This window comes from Lissotriton vulgaris, chromosome 10 (assembly GCF_964263255.1).
Source record: "Lissotriton vulgaris chromosome 10, aLisVul1.2, whole genome shotgun sequence".
Classification (NCBI taxonomy): Eukaryota; Metazoa; Chordata; class Amphibia; order Caudata; family Salamandridae; genus Lissotriton; species Lissotriton vulgaris.
The window spans coordinates 14,432,371-14,459,999 of NC_141698.1; the positions used below are offsets into that span (position 1 = coordinate 14,432,371).

At 49.5% G+C, this 27,629-nt stretch overlaps 1 protein-coding gene across 3 annotated transcripts in view; it reads left to right on the forward strand.

The window, feature by feature from the left end:
• Nucleotides 1-27,629, forward strand: part of ABCD1 (ATP binding cassette subfamily D member 1) — a 184,368-nt gene that overhangs the window by 102,225 nt on the left and 54,514 nt on the right. For all 3 annotated transcript variants that reach the window (XR_015300635.1, XR_015300636.1, XM_086940223.1), the window contains exons 6-8: nucleotides 4,517-4,662; nucleotides 9,364-9,509; nucleotides 18,376-18,460. Coding sequence is in view for 1 of the 3 variants with exons in the window: in XM_086940223.1 (XP_086796349.1) it covers nucleotides 4,517-4,662; nucleotides 9,364-9,509; nucleotides 18,376-18,460 (377 nt within the window). In the remaining 2 variants the exon portion in view is untranslated. The remainder of the gene's footprint in view (nucleotides 1-4,516; nucleotides 4,663-9,363; nucleotides 9,510-18,375; nucleotides 18,461-27,629) is intronic.

The window sequence follows — 27,629 nt, forward strand, 5'->3', positions numbered from 1 at the left end:
TCCTGAGAGAAATCTTCCTAGCATGCCCGACTCCACCCCTCACATTTCTAAATGACTCACTCAGCAATGGAGTGGTTCCCATCCCCCATAAATTTGCGGCTGTCATCCCTATTTTAAAAAAGGCCGGCGCCGACCCTTCATCCCCTTCCAACTACCTTCCCATCTCCCTCCTGCCTTACTTGGGTAAGGTCTTAGAAACTCATGTAACCAGCATCCTGAGCACCCACGTGGAAACCAATCACTGCCTCTCCCCCCCCCGTCAGGCGGGCTTTCGGCCCCTCCACTCTACGGAGAAGGTGGTGATCTCAGTGATGGACAGCCTACGCAAGGGCATTGACACCAATCTCCCGCAGGCCCTCATCCTCTTAGATCTGTCCACCGCTTTTGACACAGTGGACCATTCCATCCTTCTCACCCGTGTCAGGGCGGCGGGCATAGAGGGCCTAGCCTTCGCATGGCTCGAGTCCTTCCTGAGCGACAGGGCTCAGGCGGTCCATCTAGCTGGTTTCACTGCTGCCTCCCGTAAGGTTGTGTGCGGGGTCCCCCAGGGTTCTTCACTTTCCCCTCTTTTGTTTAATTTATACATCTATCCCCTCATCTTTATGTTGCAGCAGCTTGAGGTCACAGTGTTTAATTACGCCGATGACCTCCAGCTAATTTTCAACCTTTCTCACTCCCCCTCATCCTTTCAGAATGTCCAATCTGTTATGTTGTTCATCCAGGATTGGATGAACTGCAACCACCTCAAACTCAATCCGGACAAGACGGAGTTAGTCTTGACCGGAGGTGGTTGCAGCCCCTGGTCCCCGTCCCACTGGCCCCTCTCACTTGGTGTCCCCCCACTCCCCGTTCCTAAAGTCAAAACTCTCGGTATCCTCCTTAATCCCTCACTCTCTGTCCACTCACAGGTTAGTTCAGTTGTTTCCTCTTGTTTTTTCTCCCTCAGAACTATTAGGAAGATTTCCCGTTTCTTTTCCCTTCCTGCACTAAAGATCATAGTGATGGCAATGGTGCTCTCGCGCCTTGATTATGGCAACATTATCTATAATGGCGCGCCGGCCTATGCTATTCACCGCCTGCAACTAGTGCAGAACCAGGCTGCCCGCCTGGTCCATGGCCTGCCTAAATTCCATCGTGCAACTCCTCTATTGCAGGCACTACACTGGCTGCCGGTGAAAGAGCGAGCCTTGTTCAAACTTGGTTGCCTTACTTTCCAGGCCAAAATGGGTACCGCTCCGGAGTTTATTTGCTCTACCATTAAGCCTTACACACCGGGTAGAGAGCTTCGCTCCACCCACATGGCACTCTTGACCATCCCTCGATTTTAAAAAGAAAAAGGCTGGCGGAACAAAACTTGTGGTTCTCGCTCCTGTGTTTTGGAACTCCCTCCCTGTGGAACTCCGTATGACATCTTCTTACACAGAGTTTCGAAAAAGCCTTAAAACCTTGCTCTTCTCCCGAGCTTTCGCTGTCTAACTTCCTCTGCCCCTGCTGTCACCTCGCAATCTGAAAAGCGCCATGAAACCGCGTGGTATAAGCGCGCTATACAAATGTTTTTAAATTCAAATTAGCTGCAGGAGCTGGGAGTATGATGTGAGTGGAGGTGTGAGTAAACTGTACCATGCCGATGCACTAGCTGCAGGAGCTGAGAGTAGGATGTGAGTGGAGGTGTGAGTCAACTGAACGATGCAGGAGCTGTGAGTGGAGGTGTGCGTAAACTGTACCATGCCGATGCAGGAGCTGTGAGTAGGATGCGAGTGGAGGTGTGCGTAAACTGTACCATGCCGATGCACTAGCTGCAGGAGCGGAGAGTGAGATGTGAGTGGAGGTGTGAGTAAACGGTTCCATGCCAATGCAGGAGCTGTGAATAGGATGCAAGGGGACGTGTGCGTAAATTGTACCATGCCGATGTGCTAGTTGCAGGAGCTGAGAGTTGGATGTGAGTGGAGGTGTGAGTAAACTATACCATGCCGATGCAGGAGCTGTGAGTAGGATGCAAGTGGAGGTGTGCGTAAATTGTACCATGCCCATGCGCTAGCTGCAGGAGCAGAGAGTATGATGTGAGTGGAGGTGTGAGTAAACTGTACCATTCCGTTGCAGAAACTGCAGAATCTGTTAGTAAGATGCGAGTGGAGGTGTGAGTAAACTGAACAATGCAGGAGCTGTGAGTAGGATGCAAGTGGACGTGTGAGTAAACTACCATGCCGATGCGCTAGCTGCAGGAGCGGAGAGTGAGATGTGAGTGGAGGTGTGAGTAAACTATACCATGCCGATGCAGGAACTGTGAGTAGGATGTGAGTGGAGGTGTGCGTAAACTGTACCATGCCGATGCACTAGCTGCAGGAGCTGAGAGTAGGATGTGAGTGGAGGTGTGAGTAAACGGTTCCATGCCAATGTAGGAGCTGTGAATAGGATGCAAGGGGACGTGTGCGTGTATTGTACCATGCCGATGCGCTAGCTGCAGGAGCTGAGAGTAGGATGTGAGTGGAGGTGTGAGTAAACTGAACGATGCAGGAGCTGTGAGTGGAGATGTACGTAAACTGTACTATGCCGATGCGCTAGCTGCAGGAGCTGTGAGTATGATGTGAGTGGAGGTGTGCGTAAACTGTACCATGCCAATGCGCTAGCTGCAGGAGCTGAGAGTAGGATGTGAGTGGAGGTGTGAGTAAACTGAACGATGCAGGAGCTGTGAGTGGAGATGTGCGTAAACTGTACTATGCCGATGCGCTAGCTGCAGTAGGTGTGAGTATGATGTGAGTGGAGGCGTGCGTAAACTGTACCATGCCGATGCGCCAGCTGCAGGAGCTGTGAGTATGATGTGAGTGGAGGTGTGAGTAAACGGTTCCATGCCAATGTAGGAGCTGTGAATAGGATGCAAGGGGACGTGTGCGTGTATTGTACCATGCCCATGCGCTAGCTGCAGGAGCAGAGAGTATGATGTGAGTGGAGGTGTGAGTAAACTGTACCATTCCGTTGCAGAAACTGCAGAATCTGTTAGTAAGATGCGAGTGGAGGTGTGAGTAAACTGAACGATGCAGGAGCTGTGAGTGGAGGTGTGCGTAAACTGTACCATGCCAATGCGCGAGCTGCAGGAGCTGAGAGTAGGATGTGAGTGGAGGTGTGAGTAAACTGAACGATGCAGGAGCTGTGAGTGGAGGTGTGCGTAAACTGTACTATGCCGATGCGCTAGCTGCAGTAGGATGCGAGTGGAGGTGTGAGTAAACTGTACCATGCCGATGCACTAGCTGCAGGAGCTGTGAGTATGATGTGAGTGGAGGTGTGAGTAAACTGAACGATGCAGGAGCTGTGAGTGGAGGTGTGCGTAAACTGTACTATGCCGATGCGCTAGCTGCGGTGGCAAAACTGCACAACGAATGATGCAGCTGCTGGGGTGTGTAGTGTTCTACAAACACAACAGCTTGAGCAGTGAGTGAAGAGCACTACGCCAGTGCAGGAGCTGGGGTTGTAAGTGTGGTGTCTCATGGTCGTGGGAAGAGGGGTGTGTGAGCAGAGCAGGCAGAGGCTACAGTTCCACCTTGTGGCCCGGTCCCATGTGCTTGGATGACAAGTAGTCTTTCCAGCCTTCACTGTGATGTGGTGTGGATCCGATGCCAGGCTGAATGTGCCACCGCAGGCCTCTGCCCGCTGCATTCACATGACTGAGCCAACTTTTTCAGGAGTTATATAGTTCTCTGTAATAGCAACGAGAGCCTGGGTTCAGGGGCGGTGGTGCACCTGGGAATATGGTACCCGGCATGGCCTTAGCATCAGTGTGTGATCAGGCATGGAACACAACTGGTCTGATGGCCGCCCTGTTGAGGTAGGGGTGAGTCGGCCCTGTCCTCTGTCCAGCAGGTCCTGCAGTCTTTCTTGATGACTCAAGGGGGGAGGGTGGTGGTACTGTCCTTTTCACCCTCAACACTTCCGCTTCTTCAGAAGTCTTCTTGGTTTGGAAGAGCGGTCAGGCCCTGGGTGTTCACGGGTGGCACCATCACACTTGGTCTAGTCTGGAATTCTTCTCCTTGTGTCGTCACGAGCACAGGAAAAGACCAGAGAGGAGGGTGTAGCGGGAGATAGTGGCACAATCCATGGGCAGTGCTGACCCTGACTGGACTCTGCTCTCCTGTGTTAAAGACCGGAGAAGAGAGGGTAGCGGGGGATATTGGCACAATCCAGAGTTTTAAGCACATGCTATACCTTTTTGTCTTTTCGTGCATGTTCTGCTGGCTCCTTCTACAACCTGGGATTTCACATCATGTGACGTGTTCATGAGGATTGGTAACCCCCTTCTTCTGATGGACATGCTTTTGCTCAGGGCCACACGTCCTAGGACTCGTGGCCCTAAATCCTTCTAAAGCAGAGTCACATAGAGGGCCTTGTTGGGATCAGTTGGAGTGTTTGTCAATGTTGGAGAGGTCTTAACTGCCTTTCATAACGGCGCTTGGGGTGTCTGTCTGTCGTTCCCATGTTGGTGGTGTCTGTCTCACGTTTGTGTCACCTTGTGTTTCCTCTTCAGGTCGAGGAAGGTATGCACCTCCTAATCACAGGGCCCAACGGCTGCGGTAAGAGCTCCCTCTTCCGGATCCTGGGAGGGCTTTGGCCTGCCTACAGCGGCGTGCTGTACAAGCCCCCTCCCAAGCACATGTTCTACATCCCGCAGAGGTAAGGCGTGCTCGGACCGGAATAGCACAGAGTGCTGGCCGAGCAGGGAGCTACTTTACATAGGGGTTGGGTGGGCTCCGCTTCACTGCAGCGCGACTTTCTGCGGCGAGGCCTGGGTCTGCGCGGCGAGGCCTGGGTCTGCGCGGCGAGGCCTGGGTCTGCGCGGCGAGGCCTGGGTCTGCGCGGCGAGGCCTGGGTCTGCGCGGCGAGGCCTGGGTCTGCGCGGCGAGGCCTGGGTCTGCGCGGCGAGGCCTGGGTCTGCGCGGCGAGGCCTGGGTCTGCGCGGCGAGGCCTGGGTCTGCGCGGCGAGGCCTGGGTCTGCGCGGCGAGGCCTGGGTCTGCGCGGCGAGGCCTGGGCCTGGGTCTGCGCGGCGAGGCTTGGGTCTGCGCGGCGAGGCCTGGGTCTGCGCGGCGAGGCCTGGGTCTCCGCGGCGAGGCCTGGGTCTGCGCGGCGAGGCCTGGGTCTGCGCGGCGAGGCCTGGGTCTGCGCGGCGAGGCCTGGGTCTGCGCGGCGAGGCCTGGGTCTGTAACTCTAGTCTCCTAATGACCGGGTTCCACAGACGATAACTGAGCAGTGCCGGTGCGTCGAGCGCTCCTTGAAGAATCAGAAGCATGAAGTGATGAATGCAGAAGGTTCATATAAGGAATTGAGCGTACACCATCTGAGAATGTGCGGCCTGTGCTCATTGATTTATTTTTTCCATCAGTAAATGTTTCATGTAGACTCATCCTGCTTTAGTCATTGAAATACTTATTTAGCCATAAAAACATTATCGAACACTCTAAATGATTGACTCCATTAATCAACATTTATTGAATGATTGCCGAAAAGCAGTAATTCCTGTACATGTATATCTGTGTATTTATATTTCTAATGCTCATCCCAGTGTGGGTGTGGGCCCGGCTCCTTCTGCAGAGTCACTGTTGACAGGCCTGTGTACACACCTTTGTAATTGACCCGACGTCCTTGTTTTGGTCAATAATATGGCTACGTCATTCAGATCAGGTAAAAGCCTTCAATAATAATTTAACAATAATCCAACATGGATAGAGTATGTACATCTAGAGCTTCATCTGCCACAGTGTACGTTTGTGGAATAGAGATTTGGGATTGAGCTGTACTTCCAGGGTCTCTGGTGGTCCATGAATCGGATTTGTCTGCGGAGCTTTGGGCAGTCTGTCCGGGTGCAATCTACTCTGAACCTAGAAGCAGAATGTTGTGACTTAAAAAATAATGCCTAGGTGGAAATAGTGTTAGTCTTGTAATGCAAGCACAATTTTAAAATGTTTTTTATTGACCTTCTGAAACCAACAGTATCCACCTAACTTATTTTCAGTTATCCCAGGCTTCTATTTCCTGCCCTATTAAACAGGGAATGCAGGTCAGAAACGCTGCTATGTGCAGTTTAAACGTAAGAACATATAGAGACACCATTGTGAACAATCCACGGTGGGTGAAATACCTGGTGTAGACCCTGTGGAGTTTGCCAAATACTTCCGATGTAAGATGCGGGGAAAAGGCTCTTCTTGAGGAACATCCCAGAGTGCTCAAGCAGGGGGTCTCCTGTGGCTGCTCACAGCCCAGAGTGCTCAAGAAGGGGGTCTCCTGTGGCTGCTCACAGCCCAGAGTGCTCAAGCAGGGGGACTCCTGTGGCTTCTCACAGCCCAGAGTGCTCAAGCAGGGGGGTCTCCTGTGGCTTCTCACAGCCCAGAGTGCTCAAGCAGGGGGTCTCCTGTGGCTTCTCACAGCCCAGAGTGCTCAAGCAGGGGGTCTCCTGTGGCTTCTCACAGCCCAGAGTGCTCAAGCAGGGGGTCTCCTGTGGCTTCTCACAGCCCAGAGTGCTCAAGCAGGGGGACTCCTGTGGCTTCTCACAGCCCAGAGTGCTCAAGCAGGGGGACTCCTGTGGCTTCTCACAGCCCAGAGTGCTCAAGCAGGGGGACTCCTGTGGCTTCTCACAGCCCAGAGTGCTCAAGCAGGGGGACTCCTGTGGCTTCTCACAGCCCAGAGTGCTCAAGCAGGGGGTCTCCTGTGGCTTCTCAGTGCCCAGAGTGCTCAAGCAGGGGGTCTCCTGTGGCTTCTCACAGCCCAGAGTGCTCAAGCAGGGGGTCTCCTGTGGCTTCTCCTGACCTCTGTTCTCTGTGGCGCAGTGACCGCTGTCCAACCTTGTTGGGTCAGTGAGGGCATCAGGCCCTCTGAAGCTTAGAACTAATTTATGTTCACAAAGTAGACCTGCGTGTAAAAGTTACACAGTTGGCAAACGCAACGCGGGTACAAGGGTGTATCCTGTTGTGAAATTCAAATACAACTGAGATAAAAGCATTTTTACTGTTGTATCATCCAAGTCCACGTGTCACTTGGCAGGGAGATTACATTTCTAGATGAGTGGTCTGTTGCCCAGGTCACCAGTCTGGTGATCAGGGAACTCATAAACCGGAGCAGTCAGTCCATACTCCTGTGTTTTTGTTTTTAAGTGAAAGCGTACAAGTGGGCTTCTGATCCCACTAAACTTCATGATGACTTAATGGATCTCAAGTCAGACACCATCAAACAAAGAGTCACTACAGAATTCAAAACCCAACCGGACACCTTGGAAACAAACCTCACCAGAGCTCAGTTACAGGCAGTTGAAGAAAGAACCCTTCTAGAGTTCAAAACCCAACCAGACACCATCCTAGTAAGACACATCACAGAAGCCGAAACTCAGTTATAGGCAGTTGAAGAAAGACACCTTCTAGAGTTCAAAACCCAACCAGACACCATCGTAGTAAGACACATCACAGAAGCCGAAGCTCAGTTACAGGCGGTCGAAGAAAGAACCCTTCTAGAGTTCAAAACCCAACCAGACATCATCGTAGACACATCACAGGAGCCGAAGCGCAGTTACAGGCGGTCCAAAGAAAGACTCCTTCTAGAATTCAAAACCCAAGCAGACCGCATTACGTCTGTCTAACTTCACACCACACCTAAGAGAACTACACTGGCATCCGATACATCAACCCTGCATACCAATCACTACACAACAAAGGTCCAGCCCACCTGAATTACCACGGGCAGTTTCACTAACCCACTAGGCACCTCTGCCCAGCCGAACTGACACGTACATGTATTACGCAAAGGCTGATCATGAGGTCGTGCCTTCTCCTACATCGCTCCTAAAGCATGGAATGACCTCCCACACCACATCGGAGCCTCCTTGTTGCATCTTGAATTCCGCAAGAAGCGGAAGACCCGGCTCTTCAGCAAACCCCTCCAGGCAAGCCCGGGATGCGCTCACAGGTGATGAGGAGCGGTAAACATCCACATAATGGAAACCAAAGCTCATTTACAGGTTGTCCACTACAGAAGCTTTCTAGAGATTAAAACTCAGCCAGACCTCATCAAAGAAGCCTTCAATAATCCAAAACCCATGACACAAAGGGACATTCAGGAATCAAAAACCCAACCAGACACCAACAAAGAAGGGGCATCTGGAAGACGTCCTTGTTCCAGAGAGGATGCTACATGCTAGCTTCTGAATACAGGTTTGGCACCTTCTAGCGGGAATGAAAGCGGGCCCCTATCTTGAGGCAGACCTGTTTTTATGTAATTGTACATGAAGTAGAAGAGCCTTCCTTCACGAGTCTGAGGCTGGGGGGGGGGGGGGGGGGGGGGGTGCATTACAGTGAAACGGAACAAATTCAGAATACGTCCAGAAAGAGTGAACATTGGACAGGTAGACCGATTATTCAGGCGTCCAGCCAACATGGAGAAAGTGGGCTGGGAATGCATGTATGTGGGTGAGTTGAGAATGGCCATAGTGAATGTCTTTTAACACTTCTTTTTGTGGCTCAGGATCTGCACAAGAGAACACTTGTTGCAGGTTTGTCCTGCAGGCTATGGGGTTTGTGTTAAATTAAATAAATGTTTTCTTGATATCTATATAGTGCTGTGCAAGGGTGTTAAGGTTTTGGCTATTTCCCGGCAGTAAACCGGCTCATAGAACCAAAACGTGCTTCCCTTCAGCCTATTTTCAAACACAGCAAGCCAGGCAGAAGGGGGAAACTCTCCTTAATCCCTTGCATGCTTATGACAAGCACATCTCGGAGCTGTGCTCATGGCGCGCTGAGCTCATCATAACTGCAGCGGACGACCCACACAGGGCTAATTCCCAGGCGTTCTAAAGGAGTGGACGGAGTCGTGACGAGCCCAGCTCGTCATGAGCTCAGCTCCACTGTGCAGCATGACAATCTGGGCTCGGCACGAGCACCACTTCCCCCTGCACTGCGGTGAAATTAGCCCCGCGTGGAAGGGGTTACAGTTTTAGCAGGTACTCCCTATACTTGCTCACAAATGTTGCCCCCTGTAGACACCTGTTTGTCAGGCTGATGGGGTCAAGCTCACCTGTAGACACTGGTTTGTCATGCTGATGGGGTGCGGGCTCATCTAGAGACAACCTGTTTGTTGGGTTGAGTCGGTTTGGGCTCACCTGTAGACACTGGTTTGTCAGGCTGATGGGGGTCTGGGCTCACCTGTAGACACCAGTTCGTAAGGCTGATGGGGGTCAAGGCTTGCCTGTAGACACTGGTTTGTAAGGCTGATGGGGGGTCCAGGTTCACTTTTAAACACCAGTTTGTTAGGCTGATGGGGTCCAGGTTCGCCTGTAGACACCTGTTTGTCAAGCTAATTGGGTTTGGGCTCACCTGTGACTTTTCTCTCCGAAGGCCCTACATGTCGGTGGGAACGCTGCGTGACCAAGTGATCTACCCAGATACCGCAGAAGACATGAGAGAGAAGAACCTCTCTGACCGGCGACTGGAGGAGATCCTCGACATTGTGAACCTCAACTACATCGTGCAGCGTGAGGGAGGTAAGAGCTTGGCCGCGGATGTGGCCTGATGGGACGTTCACATGCAGTGTGCTGGTTGTGACACTAAGGGGACATGTACTGTTGTCAGCCACAGTGACTTGCTTTGGGTTTTAGCAGAAGGGCTCACATATTGTCCTGTATGGACTGTGATGTGCGCACGCCTGCAGTTCCAAGGATCTTTGTCCTGTGGGCATTGGCTCTGATCACACCTCTTTTCATGGTGTTTGAAAGGATGAAACATACTCTAGAAACAAATTACTTATCAGAGATAACAAAGAAGTACTTCATTAAGTAGATGCACTTGTATTTAGCCTGATTTGTAATGAAATAAACAAGACTACAAGTCCCAGAATTCAAAGAAAAAAACCTTGAGCAGCGCTTCACGCATGGAACTATGCAACTAGGTAGGGCTGCTAGTAAACACCTGTCCAGTGAAGGCCCAACGAACTGCCATGAAAAGAATTCATGAAAGAACACACACATTTGAAGTTTGCCTCTCCCAGTCCGTCTGTATGACAAGAGACCGGTTAACGAGGGCTGCCGTTATATACTACAAATCAATCCTTAATTTCTTTTGGATCTGAAAATTGCTTGCTGTCATTTTCAAGGCTGTCCAACGAAACCAAACAGAGTACCAATTAAACTCCTGAGCAGGAGCAGCAATGTTGGTCCTAGCTTGAAATCAGACAGTCTCCCTAAGTCTGCGCCTGCGAGCGTGCCACACCCACCTTGTGCTCCCAGCGGTGCAAGACTGAGCGAGTCTTTGTAGAGTTTGGAGCAGGGCTCTGAGCGAGTCTTTGTAGAGTTTGGAGCGGGGCTCTGAGCGAGTCTTTGTAGGGTTTGGAGCGGGGCTCTGAGCGAGTCTTTGTAGAGTTTGGAGCGGGGCTCTGAGCGAGTCTTTGTAGAGTTTGGAGCGGGGCTCTGAGCGAGTCTTTGTAGAGTTTGGAGCGGGGCTCTGAGCGAGTCTTTGTAGAGTTTGGAGCGGGGCTCTGAGCGAGTCTTTGTAGAGTTTGGAGCGGGGCTCTGAGCGAGTCTTTGTAGAGTTTGGAGCAGGTCTCTGAGCGAGTCTTTGTAGAGTTTGGAGCGGGGCTCTGAGCGAGTCTTTGTAGAGTTTGAAGCGGGGCTCTGAGCGAGTCTTTGTAGGGTTTGGAGCTGGGCTCTGAGCGAGTCTTTGTAGAGTTTGGAGCGGGGCTCTGAGCGAGTCTTTGTAGAGTTTGGAGCGGGGCTCTGAGCGAGTCTTTGTAGAGTTTGGAGCAGGTCTCTGAGCGAGTCTTTGTAGAGTTAGGAGCAGGTCTCTGAGCGAGTCTTTGTAGAGTTTGGAGCAGAGCTCTGAGCGAGTCTTTGTAGAGTTTGGAGCAGGGCTCTGAGCGAGTCTTTGTAGAGTTTGGAGCAGGGCTCTGAGCGAGTCTTTGTAGAGTTTGGAGCAGGGCTCTGAGCGAGTCTTTGTAGAGTTTGGAGCTGGGCTCTGAGCGAGTCTTTGTAGAGTTTGGAGCGGGGCTCTGAGCGAGTCTTAGTAGAGTTTGGAGCAGGGTTTGGAGCTGGGCTCTGAGAGAGTCTTTTTGTAGAGTTTGGAGCGGGGCTCTGAGCGAGTCTTTGTAGAGTTTGGAGCGGGGCTCTGAGCGAGTCTTTGTAGAGTTTGGAGCGGGGCTCTGAGCGAGTCTTTGTAGAGTTTCGAGCGGGGCTCTGAGCGAGTCTTTGTAGAGTTTGGAGCGGGGCTGTGAGCGAGTCTTTGTAGAGTTTGGAGCGGGGCTCTGAGCGAGTCTTTGTAGAGTTTGGAGCGGGGCTCTGAGCGAGTCTTTGTAGAGTTTGGAGCAGGTCTCTGAGCGAGTCTTTGTAGAGTTTGGAGCAGGTCTCTGAGCGAGTCTTTGTAGAGTTTGGAGCGGGGCTCTGAGCGAGTCTTTGTAGAGTTTAGAGCAGGTCTCTGAGCGAGTCTTTGTAGACTTTGGAGCAGGTCTCTGAGCGAGTCTTTGTAGAGTTTGGAGCGGGGCTCTGAGCGAGTCTTTGTAGAGTTTGGAGCGGGGCTCTGAGCGAGTCTTTGTAGAGTTTGGAGCGGGGCTCTGAGCGAGTCTTTGTAGAGTTTGGAGCGGGGCTCTGAGCGAGTCTATACTGTTTACAGCATATTGTGTAGATCCTGTTCAGATCCCAGGTCACTAGTCTTAACCACCCTGTCTTCCCATTCTGCTACTTAAGTCTCAGCAGAGTGGCCTGTTAAGGTTTTATCACGCACATCAACTTTTGTTTTTTAATAGATCCCAACATGGACTGTAAACAAGAGTTCTTAAACTGCATATAAACAGGTCCTCACTGTGCATGGATTGGTAACCAAGTATCTAAGGCAAAACACATTGGCCATATTTTTCTGTATATTCTCTGAAGTAATGCATAACACTGGACAATTTATTCCCGTTAGGCTACAGTTGTTGCCTGCTGTTGATCAGGAAAATGTTAGTGCCATCTCAGTTCACTCCTTCGGTGCCAGAACACTACTCATATAGGGGACTGGTAGCTCCGAGCACCTTAGGCTTGGTGTGGGGCTAAGCTATCTCCCTACTTCGGGTCGCTTTTATAGCTATTTAAGCCCGAATGCCTTTCCTGTGTTGTGTTCTTGCCAGTGTCTCGTAAGATCAGTATGGCTGCCCAGCAAACTCCACTATCTAGTAGTTTTCAGAGGGCATACGTGTGATTGTGCAATACCATATGTTCAGCAGGCTTACAGTGCACGTACTCCAACATAAACTGGATCCAGGGCCAATCTTTGACCTACGGAGACCCTTGATTGGCAGGTACCACTGGAACCAGGGCCTAATTTGTGTAAAAAAAAAAGTACAGTGGCTTTACACTGCCACAGTACTTGCAAAACTACCAACCATCGCACTGTTACAAGAGTGACAATTCAAACTGTTCTAGGCCGCCAAAGCTTTAAGAAAGGCTTGAGTGGCAACTATTAATTGTTCTTAATGAATACTGAAATAACAAACAACTATTTTTCTGCTCATCTTTAAATTGCACAAACAGTGCCACCATTTGGCAGTTGTCATAAGTGCAGGTTCCGGCAATTAAGTGTCAGTGCCGAGCACCAGGAACCACCGGCTCAAATTAAGCACTGACTGGAGCACAGTTATATTAAAGACCGGAAAACACAAATCTGCACACTATGGTGTTGCTTTCTTTTGTACCGTATTGTAAACAGAGGGGTCCCCAACTGGTGTAGGAGTGGGTGAGTGGTGGGAAGAATCAAAAGTTATTCAAGCAATTTTAACGGAAAGTAATCTGACAAAAATATAGTTTAAAAATGCAGTGTTTTATTCACCATGCATTTTTTCATCACAGTTGAATGTATTTAATACAGAACAAAATACATACGTAATTGTTAATTAGTTCATGTGCCCAGATAAAGAAAGGGAGGAAAGGGGGAGGTAGTAAAGTTCATACGAAAGATGTGACTCACTATTCAATTCATTAGAAACAGAAAACATACATTTAAGGATTCTAGTATGAATTCAACAAAGATCCCTGTCCAGTCAGGGTCTTAGAAAGTAACAGAAAAATCAGGGGATTTTTCAACAAAAGTTCCAAGCTCCTATGAAGCCGTGAAAATCGCGCCGGTGATAGGAGTTGATGAGGGGTAGATAAACAGTCTACGTTTCGACCCAATTGATCGTAGGGTGATTGAACCTTACAGTGCGGGTCTTCTTCAGGACAAAAGGGGTGGTGGGGGGTTGGGCAAAAACTCCTAGGGTTAAGACAGAAAATTAAGGTCAGAAAATAGTTGTCACAGGGCAAATAGTCCCTATCTAAACCGTAGCGGTGGTTCCGCCCGGGAACATAGTTAAAATGTGTATACACTGAGGGCTGCACATGAGGACAAAAATGGCTTACAAGGGCTTTACCTGCTGAAGATTGCAGGTCAGAGGGTGAGTTGATGGCCAGTAATTAATATCCGAGTAGCAGTGAAAGAATGGGCGTCCCAGACGGAGCTGCTAAATTGCAAAACCGATCTGTATTTGGAAATAAAAGCTAAGTTAGAGCGTCCCGAGACACGGGTTCCTCTATTGGCAAAGATGGTATAATAAACGGTTCAGTAGTACAAAATGCTGCAATATTGTATAGCCCCTAGTCGAGAGAGTGCCTCCTTGAAGTCTAGCCAGCGGCTGATCTGGTGTCAAACCTCCGTGTCTAAAGGAGAGACACGATCGACAGTTTTTAACAAAATGTACAGGAAAAACCAGTAATCGAAAAGAAATTGTAAATTGTAAACACCCGTCTGTGAAAGAGCGGCGAGCTTACCCAAAGTTATCTGAACTGACTCTTCGAATAATAGATTCACGAAATTGGTTGAATGTGGCTGGGCTCGTGTCATAGTCCCGCATCTGCAAGGGCGACACGGTAGCAGGTTTTTAAAAAGAGTGATCCACTATTAAACCACGTCCCTCCGTGAGCAGTATTGGGCATATGGGAGAGCTTACCAGAAATCATCAGGTATGACTCATAAGAGAGTTTGCAAGAAGGCGGGCGTCTCCGGGATCCGGGAAGCGCCAAGGGTAAAGTCACGCTGAATTTATTTTCAGGCCGTGTCTAGGGAGGGAAGATAATGACGCCCATGAGTAAAGCCTCCTAACTGATAGACGAGTACCAAAGTGGTTGCACATATAAGTGTACAAGGCTTACCCGTGTGCGCAAAGCTGCTGCGGAACGTCTCGTGGCAGGGAAGCGTCTCCCGTAACCAGGAAGTGTCCTGGAAGGGGGCGTGGTGAGCCTTAAGTGCGCGGGTTGGAGAGAACTGAAAACGGACTCCAGCGCGGTAGCCTGGCAACGAGCCTGGTAAACAAATATGCGTGCACGTTTACCGGGTTTTTGGAAGCGGAGCATCTCGGCTGCTTTTCACGGCTAGAGATTAAGCCACAAGGAATGTATTAAAGATTAGGGGAATAATGTAGAACACACAGTAAACATTTCACATTATATACAGAAATTATGGAGAATAATAAAATTAGAGAACATGGAATACGTCAAGAATATTGGCATTGTTAGGTCATCAGATTTGTTTCAGCAGGAACCTGCCTACATGGCGGTTAACTGCTTAACGGCTACATCCAAGTAAACCATTTAACACTGTGTACAAGGTATAAGGACTGGGAATAGATTGGAATATTACACATTTGCAAGTTGGGCAAACGTGTTCTCAGACTCATTAAGGCCATTTCTTACAGAGTCAAAATAATTGATCCATTTCAGTTCCCTGACATTCAAGATAGGGATTAAGCTCCCACCCCTAGGGCCCAGTGTAACCTGTTCTAAAATGACCCACCTCAGGCTGTCAGGTACATGGTTTTTTTCAATACAGTGTTCTACCATTGGAGCACCTGGTACTTTACATTTGATTCTGCTACAATGTTGGAGAAATCTGACCTTTGCACGTTGTTGTGTTTGTCCAATGTAGGGTAAATCACATGGACAGATGATGCAATATATCACGTTGGTGGTATTACAGTTGGTATGTGATTTTAGAGTGACTTTCAATTGTTTGTGGATAAACTCTCTAGTCTGTATTGTTGTAGGACAGGCTTTACAGGAGCCACATCTGTAGTGTCCCACAATCGGTGGGAGTTTCCACATTGAGGTAATAGTAGGTTCTTTGGTGGTTTCAAGAAGTGAGCAAACAACATGGTCCCGTATATTCTTGGCCTTTTTGAAGGAGTGCAGTGGTAGATCTTTAGTGTCCAGGTCTTCGGAGATCAGATTCCAATGTTTATTAATGATCTTCTTTATAGAGTTGCTCCGAGTGGAAAAAGTCGTTACACAAATCAGGCGTTCTTCCATTTTCCGTTTTTGTTCATTGGGCTGTAACAGGATGTCACGATGGTTAAACCATGCTCTTTTTCTGGCTTTTGTAGTTAGGCGTTTGGAGTAGCCGCGTTCCATCAAACGTACTTTGAGGATTTCTGATTGTTCCATATAGTCCTCTTTCTTGCTACAATTTCGACGTATTCGCAGGAATTGCCCAAAGGGCAAGTTGTCCCTCAGACCTCGTGGATGATGGCTGGAGTATTGGAGTAACGCGTTCCTTTCAGTCGGCTTCCTGAATAGGGTAGTGTATAATGTACCTTCCTCAGCAATGATGGAAATATCCAAAAAATTGACAGATGTTTTGTCAAATTGAATGGTGAATTGAATGTCTTGCGATCTTCTGTTCAACCAAATAAAAAAGTCTTGAATTTCCTCCTCTGTACCGGTCCAAATCAAAAGGATGTCATCTATGTATCTCATCCACGTACGTATGTTTGATCTGAACGGATTGATGTCATTAAGTACGAATGTTTCTTCATATGTTGACATGAAGATAATAGCTAAGTCAGGTGCAAATGCTGCGCCCATAGCCACCCCTTTGGTTTGAAGATAGAAGAGATTCTGAAACATGAAGAAATTCTTCATCATAGCAATTCTGAGGAGTGAGATAATGAAGGAGGTAGGGACCCGAACAGGAGCCTCTCTTTTATCCAGTGCTAGTGTGGCCACCACGAGTGCCTCTTCTTGGGGTATGCTCGTATACAGCGACACAATGTCACAGGTTGCTAGTAGCTCTCGTCTTGCATCAAAAGGGGATCCATCCACTAAGTTGATTGTATGTGTAGTGTCCCGAATATAGGTGGCAGTGTCTTCAGCCAAAGGTTTCAGGAAGAAATCTATGTATTTACATAGGGGTTCCAGTATGGAGCCACAGCCGGAGACAATCGGTCTTCCTGGTGGTTGGTTCAAGTCTTTATGCACCTTCGGCAGGGTGTAAATGGTCGGTAGTCGTGGATCTTTTTGGTTGAGAAATCCGAACTCTTGGTCGGATAGGAAACCCTGGTCCAGACCTTCTTGGGTGATTCGTAATATTTCTGCTGTCAGTTCTTTTGTGGGGTCACCCGGTAGTCTTCTATAGCTGATCCCATCTCCTAGTTGCCTGAGGATTTCATTCTTGTAACTGTCCACGTCCTGTATTACGATGGCACCGCCCTTGTCTGCGGGTTTTACCACCACTGTTTTGTTCTCCTTCAGGGATGTTAGGGCCATTTTTTCTGCCCTGCTGATATTGTACTTAATGAATTTCCTCTCCTCCAGGATCCTCCTTACATCTCGTGTGACAAGGCTTTCATATGCGAGGATGCGTTGGGTCATAGTGTGAGTTGGGGGGACAAATGTTGATGGGATCCTGAGACCTGTTGTGGATGATGGGCGTTGCATTGGTCTGTCTTTGAAAAAATATCTAAGTCTAATTTTTCGAAAGAAACTGGCAAGTTCGACCAATGTGGTGAAGATGTTCGGTAGGGCGGTAGGTACAAATGATAAACCGCGATTGAGTACTCGCATTTCATCCTCATTTAGAGTGTATTTTGAAATGTTGATCACAGGGGATGGGATGGGTCTTACCACCTGTAGTTCTTTCTGCGGGTCGACCTCTCCCCGTGTTCTTCTTGGGGGGTGAAATTCACCTGTTTCGTCCCCCTTCCTCTGCCTGAATCCCATTCCTCTCTCACGTTCTGTTGTCCTCTGCCTGATCCCCTGTTCCAGTTGTTGCCTCTGCCCCGAGGGGGTCTCCATCCACCTTGTCCTAAAAAAGAGTTGGGTTGATAGGTGGGGCCGTATGCTTCCTGGTATCGGTAAGATCCGCTAGGACCGGCTTGTTCAGAATCTTCCCCCGAGCTATAGGAAGAATCTGAGAAAGTTGTAAAGTTCCTTCTCCCTCTGTAGGCACCACGACCTCGGTTGGTAAATCTACCCTGCGAATCCTGTCGGTAATATTCGTCCTGGAGGTAGGGGTACGTCTTTTTCTTGTCGTATAATTTCAAGTCTCTAGCAAGTTTCTCTAGTTTTTTCTTTATCGTCGTTGTCTCGAAGTCTTGTATTGTGGAAACAAGTTTTGTGAGAGCTTCCTTCGAGTTGGTTAAGGTTGAGTCACTAGTTATCTCAGCTTTTAAATCAGAAATTTGTTTAGTTAGAATGGAGATCTGTTCGTTGGCGGTTTCAATGCCTAACACCATCCAGTGTCGCGAACAATTGTTCGCGACAAAACTGAAGCCCTCCCTAAACTTGGGGACGTCGACAAAGATAGCTGGTTCCACTTTCACCTGTAGGCCTACAGGGATAATGTTAGACTGCAAGCATTGTGCAAGAAAATGTCCGTGCAGTTTCGTTCTGATGAGTTTTTTCTCAAGGCGTTCTAGGTTACTAATTTTATCATTAAGGGTAAAGTCAAGATTGGGTAGGTTGGATGAAAGAAAATTGTTGGTAGGATCTAAAAGAAGTTGTTTGATGTAGTCCTCAGTGTAAGATAACATTTCCTTGTCTGCCATTTAACATTGGGTATGAATCCCAAAGGGGCAACGTTAAGTGTAATTAGGAAAGGAAAACCTCGCAGACAGGTGTCTGCCCGAAGTATATTACAAAAACAGGGTTAAACCCAAAAAGTCAAAGGGACCTGGGTATATAGGTATTGTAAACAGAGGGGTCCCCAACTGGTGTAGGAGTGGGTGAGTGGTGGGAAGAATTAAAAGTTATTCAAGCAATTTTAACGGAAAGTAATCTGACAAAAATATAGTTTAAAAACTATACCTTGTACCAGCATGGAGGAACTATCGAGCACAATGGAAAAAAAAAAAAAAAAACAAGCTACTGATTATTGTATCAAAAGGTTTTTAACATCAAGAATTCGGTCTCCTCCATCATGTGTGTATAATGCTGTACTGGTATTAGATATGTGGCTGCAGTCACATTGACTAACCAGGGTAGCATCATTACATTGACAATTTATTAACTCGTACATGCTCTCACTGTGAGGTTCTATTTTTCGAGTGTCTCATGAATGCTGTTTTTGCCCATGCAGGTTGGGACTCCGTTAGTGACTGGAAGGACGTCCTGTCGGGCGGTGAAAAGCAGCGAGTCGGGATGGCAAGGATGTTCTACCACAGGTCAGTGCATCTCTGTTCCCTTGTTGATGTGCTAATTATCTTCACTTTTTGCAGCACTTGTGCAGACTGGCTAGAAGAAGGCCAGTAGTGGAGTGCTGCAGTCTTTCTGCTGCCCCCATGTGCCTCATTCCAGCGTGGCTGGAAGAAGGCCAGTAGCAGAGGGCTGCAGTCTTTCTGCAGCCCCGGGGGCCTCTTTCCGGGTTGGCTGGAAGAAGGCCAGTAGCAGAGGGCTGCAGTCTCTCCGCAGCCCGTGTGTGCCTCTTTCCGGATTGGCTGGAAGAAGGGCGGCAGCAGAGGGCTGCAGTCTCTCCGCAGCCCGTGTGCTTCATTCCGGGTTGGCTGGAAGAAGGGCGGCAGCAGAGGACTGCAGTCTCTCCGCAACCCGTGTGTGCCTCATTCCAGGTTGGCCCGAAGAAGGCCAGTAGCGAAGGGCTGTAGTATTCTGCTGCCCCCATGTGCCTCATTCCGGGTTTGCTGGAAGAAGGCCAGTAGCAGAGGGCTGCAGTCTTTCTGCTGCCCCCATGTGCCTCATTCTAGGGTGGCTGGAAGAAGACCAGTAGCAGAGTGCTGCAGTCTTTCTGCTTCCCCCATGTGCCTCATTCCGGGTTGGCTGGAAGAAGGGCGGCAGCAGAGGGCTGCAGTCTCTCCGCAGCCCGTTTGTGCCTCATTCCGGGTTGGCTGGAAGAAGGGCGGCAGCAGAGGGCTGCAGTCTCTCCGCAGCCCGTGTGTGCCTCATTCCAGGTTGGCTGGAATGAGGCCAGTAGCAGAAGGCTGCAGTCTTTTTTCAGCCCCGGTGTGTCTCATTCCGGGTTGGCTGGAAGTAGGCCGGTAGCAGAGGGCTGCAGTCTCTCCGCAGCCCGTGTGCTTCATTCCGGGTTGGCTGGAAGAAGGGCGGCAGCAGAGGGCTGCAGTCTCTCCGCAGCCCGTGTGTGTCTCATTCCGGGTTGGCTGGAAGTAGGCCGGTAGCAGAGGGCTGCAGTCTCTCCGCAGCCCGTGTGCTTCATTCCGGGTTGGCTGGAAGAAGGGCGGTAGCAGAGGGCTGCAGTCTCTCCGCAGCCCGTGTGCTTCATTCCGGGTTGGCTGGAAGAAGGGCGGCAGCAGACGGCTGCAGTCTCTCCGCAGCCCGTGTGTGCCTCATTCCAGGTTGTCTGGAATGAGGCCAGTAGCATAAGGCTGCAGTCTTTTTTCAGCCCCCGTGTGCCTCATTCTGTGTTGGTTAGAAGAAGGCAAGAAGCAGAGTGCCGCAGTCTTTCTGTAGCTCCCATTTGCCTCATTCTAGTTTGGCTGGAAGAAGGCCAGTAGCATAAGGCTGCAGAAAGCAAAAGGCTGCAGTCACTCCGCAACCCGCGTGTGCCTCATTCTGGGTTGGCTGGAAGAAGGCCAGTAGCATAAGGCTGCAGAAAGCAAAAGGCTGCAGTCTCTCCGCAGCCTGCGTGTGCCTCATTCTGGGTTGGCTGGAAGAAGGCCAGTAGCATAAGGCTGCAGTCTTTTTTAAGCCCCCGTGTGCCTCATTCGGAGTTGGTTAGAAGAAAGCAAGAAGCAGAGTGCTTCAGGCTTTCTGTAGCTCATATGAATGTCAGCAGCCCTACATGCCAAGAACAGATGCATACTGGTAAGTAGCATATTCCGTTCGAGGCATGTGGGCTGCTGAATTCATATCTGTGCCTAGACTGTATAGCAGTATCTCCTCTAGCGGTGGTCACCTGTGCCAGCTGCAGCAGTTTGAAAAAGAGTTTTAAGAACAGCCTGTCCTACAGCAGCTTGCTGTTTGGAATGTACGTCTACACAATGTTTTGTGAAAGTGTGTATGGTAGACCATGTGGCTGCTCTACAGATATCCTCAAGAGGAATAATCCCTAGGAAAGCCATGGATGCCCCCATTTTGCGCGTGGAGTTTGCTCTTGGGGGGGACTGTTAAAGTGCGTTTAGCTTTTTGATAACCTATTTGAATGCATTTAACTATCCATCTGGCTATTCCCGACTTTGATATGGGATTTCCTTTATGTTGTGGTGCGAAAGCAACAAACAACTGTTTTGTTTTTCTGAATGCCTTTGTCCTGTCAACATAATATAGCAGAGCTCACTTGACATCTAGGGTGTGTAGGGCTCTTTCAGCTGCTGACTGTGGATTTTGGAAGAACACGGGCAGTTCTATAGATTGGTTGATATGGAAGTTGGATATGACTTTTGGCATAAACTTAGGGTTTGTACTAAGTACTACCCTGTTTGCGTGTATTTGCATAAAGGGTTCTTGGATAGTTAGTGCTTGTAGCTCGCTAACTCTTCTAAGTGAGATAATAGCAATAAGGAAAGCCACCTTCCATGTGAGAAATTGTAGTTCACATGAATGTAGGGGTTCAAAAGGAGGCCTTATAAGTCTGGTGAGTACAACGTTTAGATTCCAGACTTGTGAAGGTGGGTTTTTTGAAGGAATTACTCTTAAGGCCCTTTATGAATGCTTTTATTGCTGGTACTCTAAACAGTGAACGGTGTTGTCTGTTTTGGAGGTATGCTGCTATAGCAGCTAAGTGTAGACTTATAGAAGAATACGCTAGGTTGCACCTTTGAAGGTGCAAGAGGTAGCATATGATGTTTTGTATAGGAGCATCTAATGGATTGATTTGGTTATTGTTACAGTAAATAACAAATCTCTTCCATTTAGCTGCATAACATGCCCTAGTAGTTGGCCTTCTTGCCTCCTTAATAATGTTCATGCAGTCTGGAGGTAAGTTAAGGTATCCGAACTCTAAGACTTCAGAAGCCAGATCGCTAGGTTCAACTGATTGGGATCAGAGTGTTTGATTTCTCCATGGCTCTGAGTTGGAAGACTGAGTGTGAGTTTGTCTTTGATGAGGCACTACTGAGAGTTCTAGGAATGTTGTGTACCATGGCTGCCTTGTCCATGTTGGAGCAACCTGGATCATTGTGACTGACTGTTGCCGTAGTTTGCGTGCCACTAGCGGAATTAGTGGAGCTGGGGGAAAAGCGTACGCAAATCTGCCTGACCAGTTCATCCATATCGCATTGCCCTGTGACAACGGATGTGGGAACCTGGCGGTAAAGTACTGGCATTTTGAGTTTTCTTTTGTGGCAAACAGGTCTATTTCTGGGTGCCCCCATTTCTGAAAGAATGGTTGGAGGACTTGAGGGTGAATCTCCCATTCGTGTAGCTGCTGGCTGTGTCTGCTGAGCAGGTCCGCTATCTGATTGTCCTTCCCTGGGAGGTGTTCTGCCAGGAGAAAGATGTTTTTTGGAATTGCCCACTTCCATATGCTTTGCGCTAAGTGAGACAGTTGTAAAGAGTGCGTTCCTCCATGCCAAGAAAAGATGCATACTGGTAAGTAGCATATTCCTTTTGGTGGATCGTCTTTTAAAATAGATGCCATAGTTGGATTCTAGAGTTTTACCGATCAGAGAGCAGTTTTAAACTTTTTCAGTACAGAAAGTTTGTAAGATCCTGCCTAGCAAACCAAGGAGCATTCAGTATCCGACTCTGGACAATCTCTGCACCCTGGCACGCTCCGTTTCCAAGCTTCACTATGATTCTCCTCCCAGGCTCCAGTCAATTTTGTAGGCTCTTTCAAGATATGCTGTCTTTTCTCTCTATCTGCTAAATAAATCTCTCAATGAGTTTTTTTTAAATGACTGTTGGGACAGGCAGTCATCCACAGATAGAGGCCATGTGGACAACCGGATCCTTTTCAGTGGGTGGGTCATGGAGGATTTTTGAAAATGGGGTACTCGCTGTACCCCTGCTGGGGAGACACACATCTGTCAGGAGAAGGCTGCAGCAGTTTCTCTACCGGTAGTCAGATACAACCTCAGACCGATGGGTGCTAGCCATCATTGGCGATGCATATTGCCCAGCATTCACCTCCCACCCACCAAAATTCCTCCTCGCAGACAAATCCTCAGCACCTTTACTTGGAAGATGTAAAAGCTGTTCTGAAAGGGGGTGCCTTAGAGCCTGTGCAACACAGACATAGAGGCCAGGGGTGTACTCCCTTTACGTTGTGATACCCAAGAAAGATGGGACACTAAGACCACTGCTGAGTCCAAGACCGCTTCATCTTTACGTTCTGTCAGAACACTTTCACATGGTGACACTGCAGGATGTTATACCACAGCTACAAGAAGCTGACTCCATGACGGCGCTCGATCTGAAGGAAGCATGCTTTCAGATACCACAAACCAGGTGTGCCGGGTGAATCGGTAAGTGGTCATTACCCGTTCAGAGTTCTGCCATTTGGGGTAGCAGCCCCTGAGAGTGTTTCCCAAATGTCTAGCAGTGGTGGCAGAAAATTAGGAAGATACGTTCAAATCTTTATTTTGGCTGTAAGCCATAAAAGAGCAATAAAACATAGTATAAAACATTAAAGTCAAACACGCATATAGCAGTAAAAGCAATAAAACTTGCTTAGATCAAACATGCGTTGTTAAATATTTGATCAAATAGATGCCGGCAAAACCTTTCATAACATTATTCACAAGAGTCAGAGGTGCTGGGGCATAAGGGAAACATTTCTAAAGGCACCCTATGCTTTAATATTGTACAAATACAGTCATGAACTACGTCTCAGTGCTATTGCATAAGTGGGAGCAGAGACACTGGGCGCTGTGCTGTTGTGATATCGGATCCATTAAGATTGGACATCCTGTGCTTAGTCCTCTCCATCGTCAGAAGGAAACGGGAGACAGCAAAAGCAATGCTTTGACTCGTGTTGTCTTGAAACGGAAAGAGCCTCTATGTTTTTAATCCCCTAAATTTTGGCATACTGGGAGTATCCATTTTTTATTCCCCTTCACATATGCTAGGCAGAAGAACAGTGCAAGTTGTACAGTTTCCTTACTGGCACCACAGGAGGGGCCATGCCCACCAATCCTGCTCATGAGGCTGGTCCCAGCCGGAGGTGAAAGAGAGCAAGGGAAAGGTTCCATACCAAAACTGGAGGTAGAGTTTTCTAGCTCCTGCAGGTACAATCTTGTACAGGAACAGCTCCTGTTTGCATTAGGTTCATTGTGCACTGGCCATAATTAGCTTTGATGGTATTCATTACTAATAGACACCGCTGTCATTAGGTCTTCTCACAAAAATCAGTTTGGGGCATATGAGTTGTAGATCATATGCTGCCCATAGATCGCCATCTAGTGTTGGGTCTTGATGTCTGCACTTTGTTTTTCTTCGAAGAAGTCTTTCCAGTCACGAGGTAGGTGGCTCCTCCTTTTGGTGATAGTGCGCATGGGCATTGACTCCATTGTTAGATAGTTTTTTTCCGCCATCAGGTTCAGATTTGAATTGTTGCGCTCTGGTTCTGCACTGTTTCTTCGGGTCCCCTCCGACACGCAATCCACTACCCTCAACGGTATTGTTTATCGATGTAGTTTCCCATTCTCTGGGTATCGTTTACATTCGAAAACCTTCAATCGGAACATTCGAGGAAGGTCCTTGGGCCTTCCCGCACCGGGATCGGTAGTAGCCAATGGAACAGACTACATTCAAGTTCTGTCCTGGGTGTTGCGCTAAGTTTCCGCGCACTGACTTGCACAAAGTATGCAACCTTTGCCTATCACCAGAACACGGCGAGAAGGACTACGACGTGTGTTGGTCATTTCGATTGAAGAAAGCGCTCAGTGACAGTCGGGCTCGACATCACGAAATGTACCAGCAAAGTAGCTCTGCGCCGGATCTCCTTGGAGACTAGTCCGAACACGAAGAATCACAAGCGCGGAAAGCAGAAATGGAAAAGAAACACATCTCCGTGTCTGAAGCCAACCTAGATTCCGAAAACCTCACACCGGGACAACGAATCGTGAGTAAAGAGACTTCCTTCCCCTACCATCTCCTCCATAAAAAGGCTCCTGTCCCTCCTCTCCCTTCAGGCCAAGGTCGGCACAGAGAAAAGGTTTGGAGCGCCCGCCTTTGAGCTCTGCGCCGAAACATAAACGGCCTACCGGCTCTGGGTCTACTCGTCCCCATGCCGGTGCCGACCTGAAACCTTCATCGAAATCCCAAAACCTTCTGGTTTCCAATCCACCACAACCACATCCACCCGCTTGATGCTTCTATACAAAACATTATATGTTATTTGCTACATCTACAAAGTTTCAATTCAGCGTACACATCTATACATTTACATCTGGCTGCAATAGCTGCATACCTTCAGAATAGAGAACTTCTGTAGTAGGGGATCTCTGTGTATAGTCATAATCTAGTGAATAGTCCCGCTCATGAGCCTGGACCCCGGAGCAATCAAAAATAATCTCTTAAGTTGTCAAAAAATGAAGACCTGCTTAGACACTTAAGAGAGAATTTAAAGACCGATAATGCAGCCTATATCCACGGGCTACATTGTCCAGTACTTCAACTAGAAATTCCACCAAAACCACAAACAGCACAGCCTGTCCAGTTTTTCCCCACAGAGAAAACGTTTCCTTTTCTCACAAAAGCCTCTGAAATGATAGAGATGAAGGGGTGGACAGACAAGCCCCATAGGCTGCCATTATGTGGCTCAGACAGGGATACTGTGCCTTTAAGAACATTTTCCAGAACGTTCTCAGTATCCCAGAATGCACAGCAGGTCCCTTTTACTTTCAGTTCTTTTTTCCGGCTCCTGCTAGCAGGACCCTGGAGCATTGAGCTCTCCCTTTTTTGGGTTTATTAAGTATTTTTGTCACTTTTTAAGTGTTTAAGTGTTTTCACACAACTTATTTTGGTGCCCTCTTCCTTTTTCTTTCATCTGAGCACTCTATTTTTGTCGAATATGCCTGCATTATTTGATAAATGCCCAGAGTGCTCTAGGAAGAAGGCCAAGTCGGATCCACATGAACTGTGTATCCTATGTCTCCCCTCTTCTCATTTACCTGAAGTGTGAGATCTGCCAATCTTTCACCACCAGGACCCTGAGAGACAGAAGGAAGATCAGGCTCCAGGGACTGGAAGAAAAAAGGCTGCAGAGTCAAGGTGGGTCTGGAAAGGCTGGATCTGCTCCATCTGCACGTGCTGAGTCTTCTGGGGGGACCCCCAGCGTCAAGAAGCCCAGAAAGCGTCGCCGTTCTCCGTCGACGGCATCGACAACGGCGTCGAGAGGCATGACAGCGGTCTGTTCCCCTTCTCCCCAGGGCTCTGGGTCGAGATGACGTCCACGCTCGACGTCGAGGGGACTGACCAGACCACCGTCGAGATCGCCGCCGAAGACTTCATCATCTTCGTCGTCGACGATTCTAGCCGGCGTCGGTGCTCACCGCCGGGGCAACACCGCCGTTCGACGTCAACTCTAAGGTTAGCGTTGAGAAGGAGGTCACAGACGTCGAAGGGGAGAAGGCGTTCGACGTCGAGGAGACGGACATTAGCATCGAGACTGAGAAGCTAGTCGTCGAGGCGTAGGTCGTCGACGTCAAGACTGCGTTCGTCGACGCCAAGGAGGCGTTTTTCGACGCCGAAGAGGCGCTCAGCGGCAAAAAGGAAGAGATATTCCTCCAGTAGGCGTTCTGGAGCCAGGAGTCCTTCCAGGTCATCTGGGGCAAGACGGCGACGTCGGTCACCGACAGGGGGCGCTGCCTCTCGATCGCCTACGCCCAGAAAGACGACAGACACCGGGCTCGGTGTACTCTGAGGTGTACTCGCCTCCTAAGCAGAGGTCGCCTACTCCTCATCCTCCACTGCCGAAGGATCCGCCGCCGCACACTCCGCCGCCTCCTCTTCCGGTTATTCCGCCACAGTTGCTGCCTCCGGTGCCTCCACGTAAACCGCCGTGGTTATCTCCTCCGGTGCCGCCACGTACACCACCACCACGGCTTCCGAGGTCGACTTCACTGCCGCACCTTCTGACGCCGCCTAAGGGGGCACCTCGGCCGAGGTCCCGGTCTGGCTGCCGCCGCAGGTTCCACCACCGGATGCTCCTCCGGCACCCGCGGGACGCCCAAGGCCTAGAAGACTTAGATCTCGCTCTGGACGGATAGGGAGATCCAGAAGTCGCCGTCGATCATCGACGAGATCCAGACGACGCCATAGGAGGGGTCGGTCTCGGTACAGCACGGGGTTGTCCAGTGCATGGGACTATTCGCCGACCTTATCGGAATCCGCTCAGACGAGGGTATCCCCGGTGGACGACGTGGTGTCCTTTCAGGAGGTCTTGCTGAGGGGTGCTAACAAGCTGGGTATCGCGCTGACTGTGCCCACGCCCTCTGTCATCTTTGAGACGCTTCACAAGAAACACCTGTCTCGGCCTCTATTGCCCTTTGTTCCGGGGTTAGTGGAACCAGCAATGGAGCTCTTTCTCACTCCGGCAGTGACAAAGGCAGCCCCCTCGAGGCTACAGAAAAAGTACAAGGCACCTGATACGGACCCGGCTTTCCTCCGGACGGATCCAATGTCGGATTCCGATAGTGACGGTGGCGAGAAAGCAGCACGCCACCACTCCATCGTCGAATGTGCCTCCGGACAAGGAGAGTCGCTGGTTGGACTCAGCGGGCAGGAAGGTATGCGGGACGGCCGCTACCTCCATGAAGGCTGCTAGCGCTTCAGCCCTGTTGGGGCGCTATGATCGGGCCCTGTGGGAGTCCCTCCAACAGTTCGCAGACCTCCTCCTTCGGGAGAAGGAGGACTTTATGGAGATCCTGAGCGAGGGGATGCTGGTGTCAAATCAGCTCATCAGTGCTGCTGCGGACTCGTCACTCCTGGCAGCCCATGGTTACTGCCATGGTATCAACCAGAGGAGTCACGCTTGGCTTAGGTTGACATCGTTAAAGCCCGAGGCCCAGCAGAGGGTGGCCAATCTGCCCTTCTTGGGGGAGACCCTCTTCGGAAAGCACGCTGATGACGAGATGGCCCGCATGAAGGCGGAGGCCGAGACTCTGACAGTGGTGGGCTTTGAGAAGCCCAAGGAACTGAAGAAAAACTACCCCCCGTTCCAAAGACGGTATGGGGTGAAAGGTAGAGGGCGAGGACAGCAGTCTGGACAGCAACAACAGCAGCAATTCCAGAGGAAGCCCTTCCAGAAGCGTCAGAAGGGCAGGGGTGGTCAGCAATCTGCCCCCGTGTCCAAAGGCCAGCCGGGTCTCTGCCCTGAGCGGTTACTTCCCCGTCATCTGTTACCCGCTCCGGTGGGGGGAAGCGTTCAATATTTTCTGGCAGAGTGGAGAAAAATTACTCGGGACAAGTGGGTGCTGA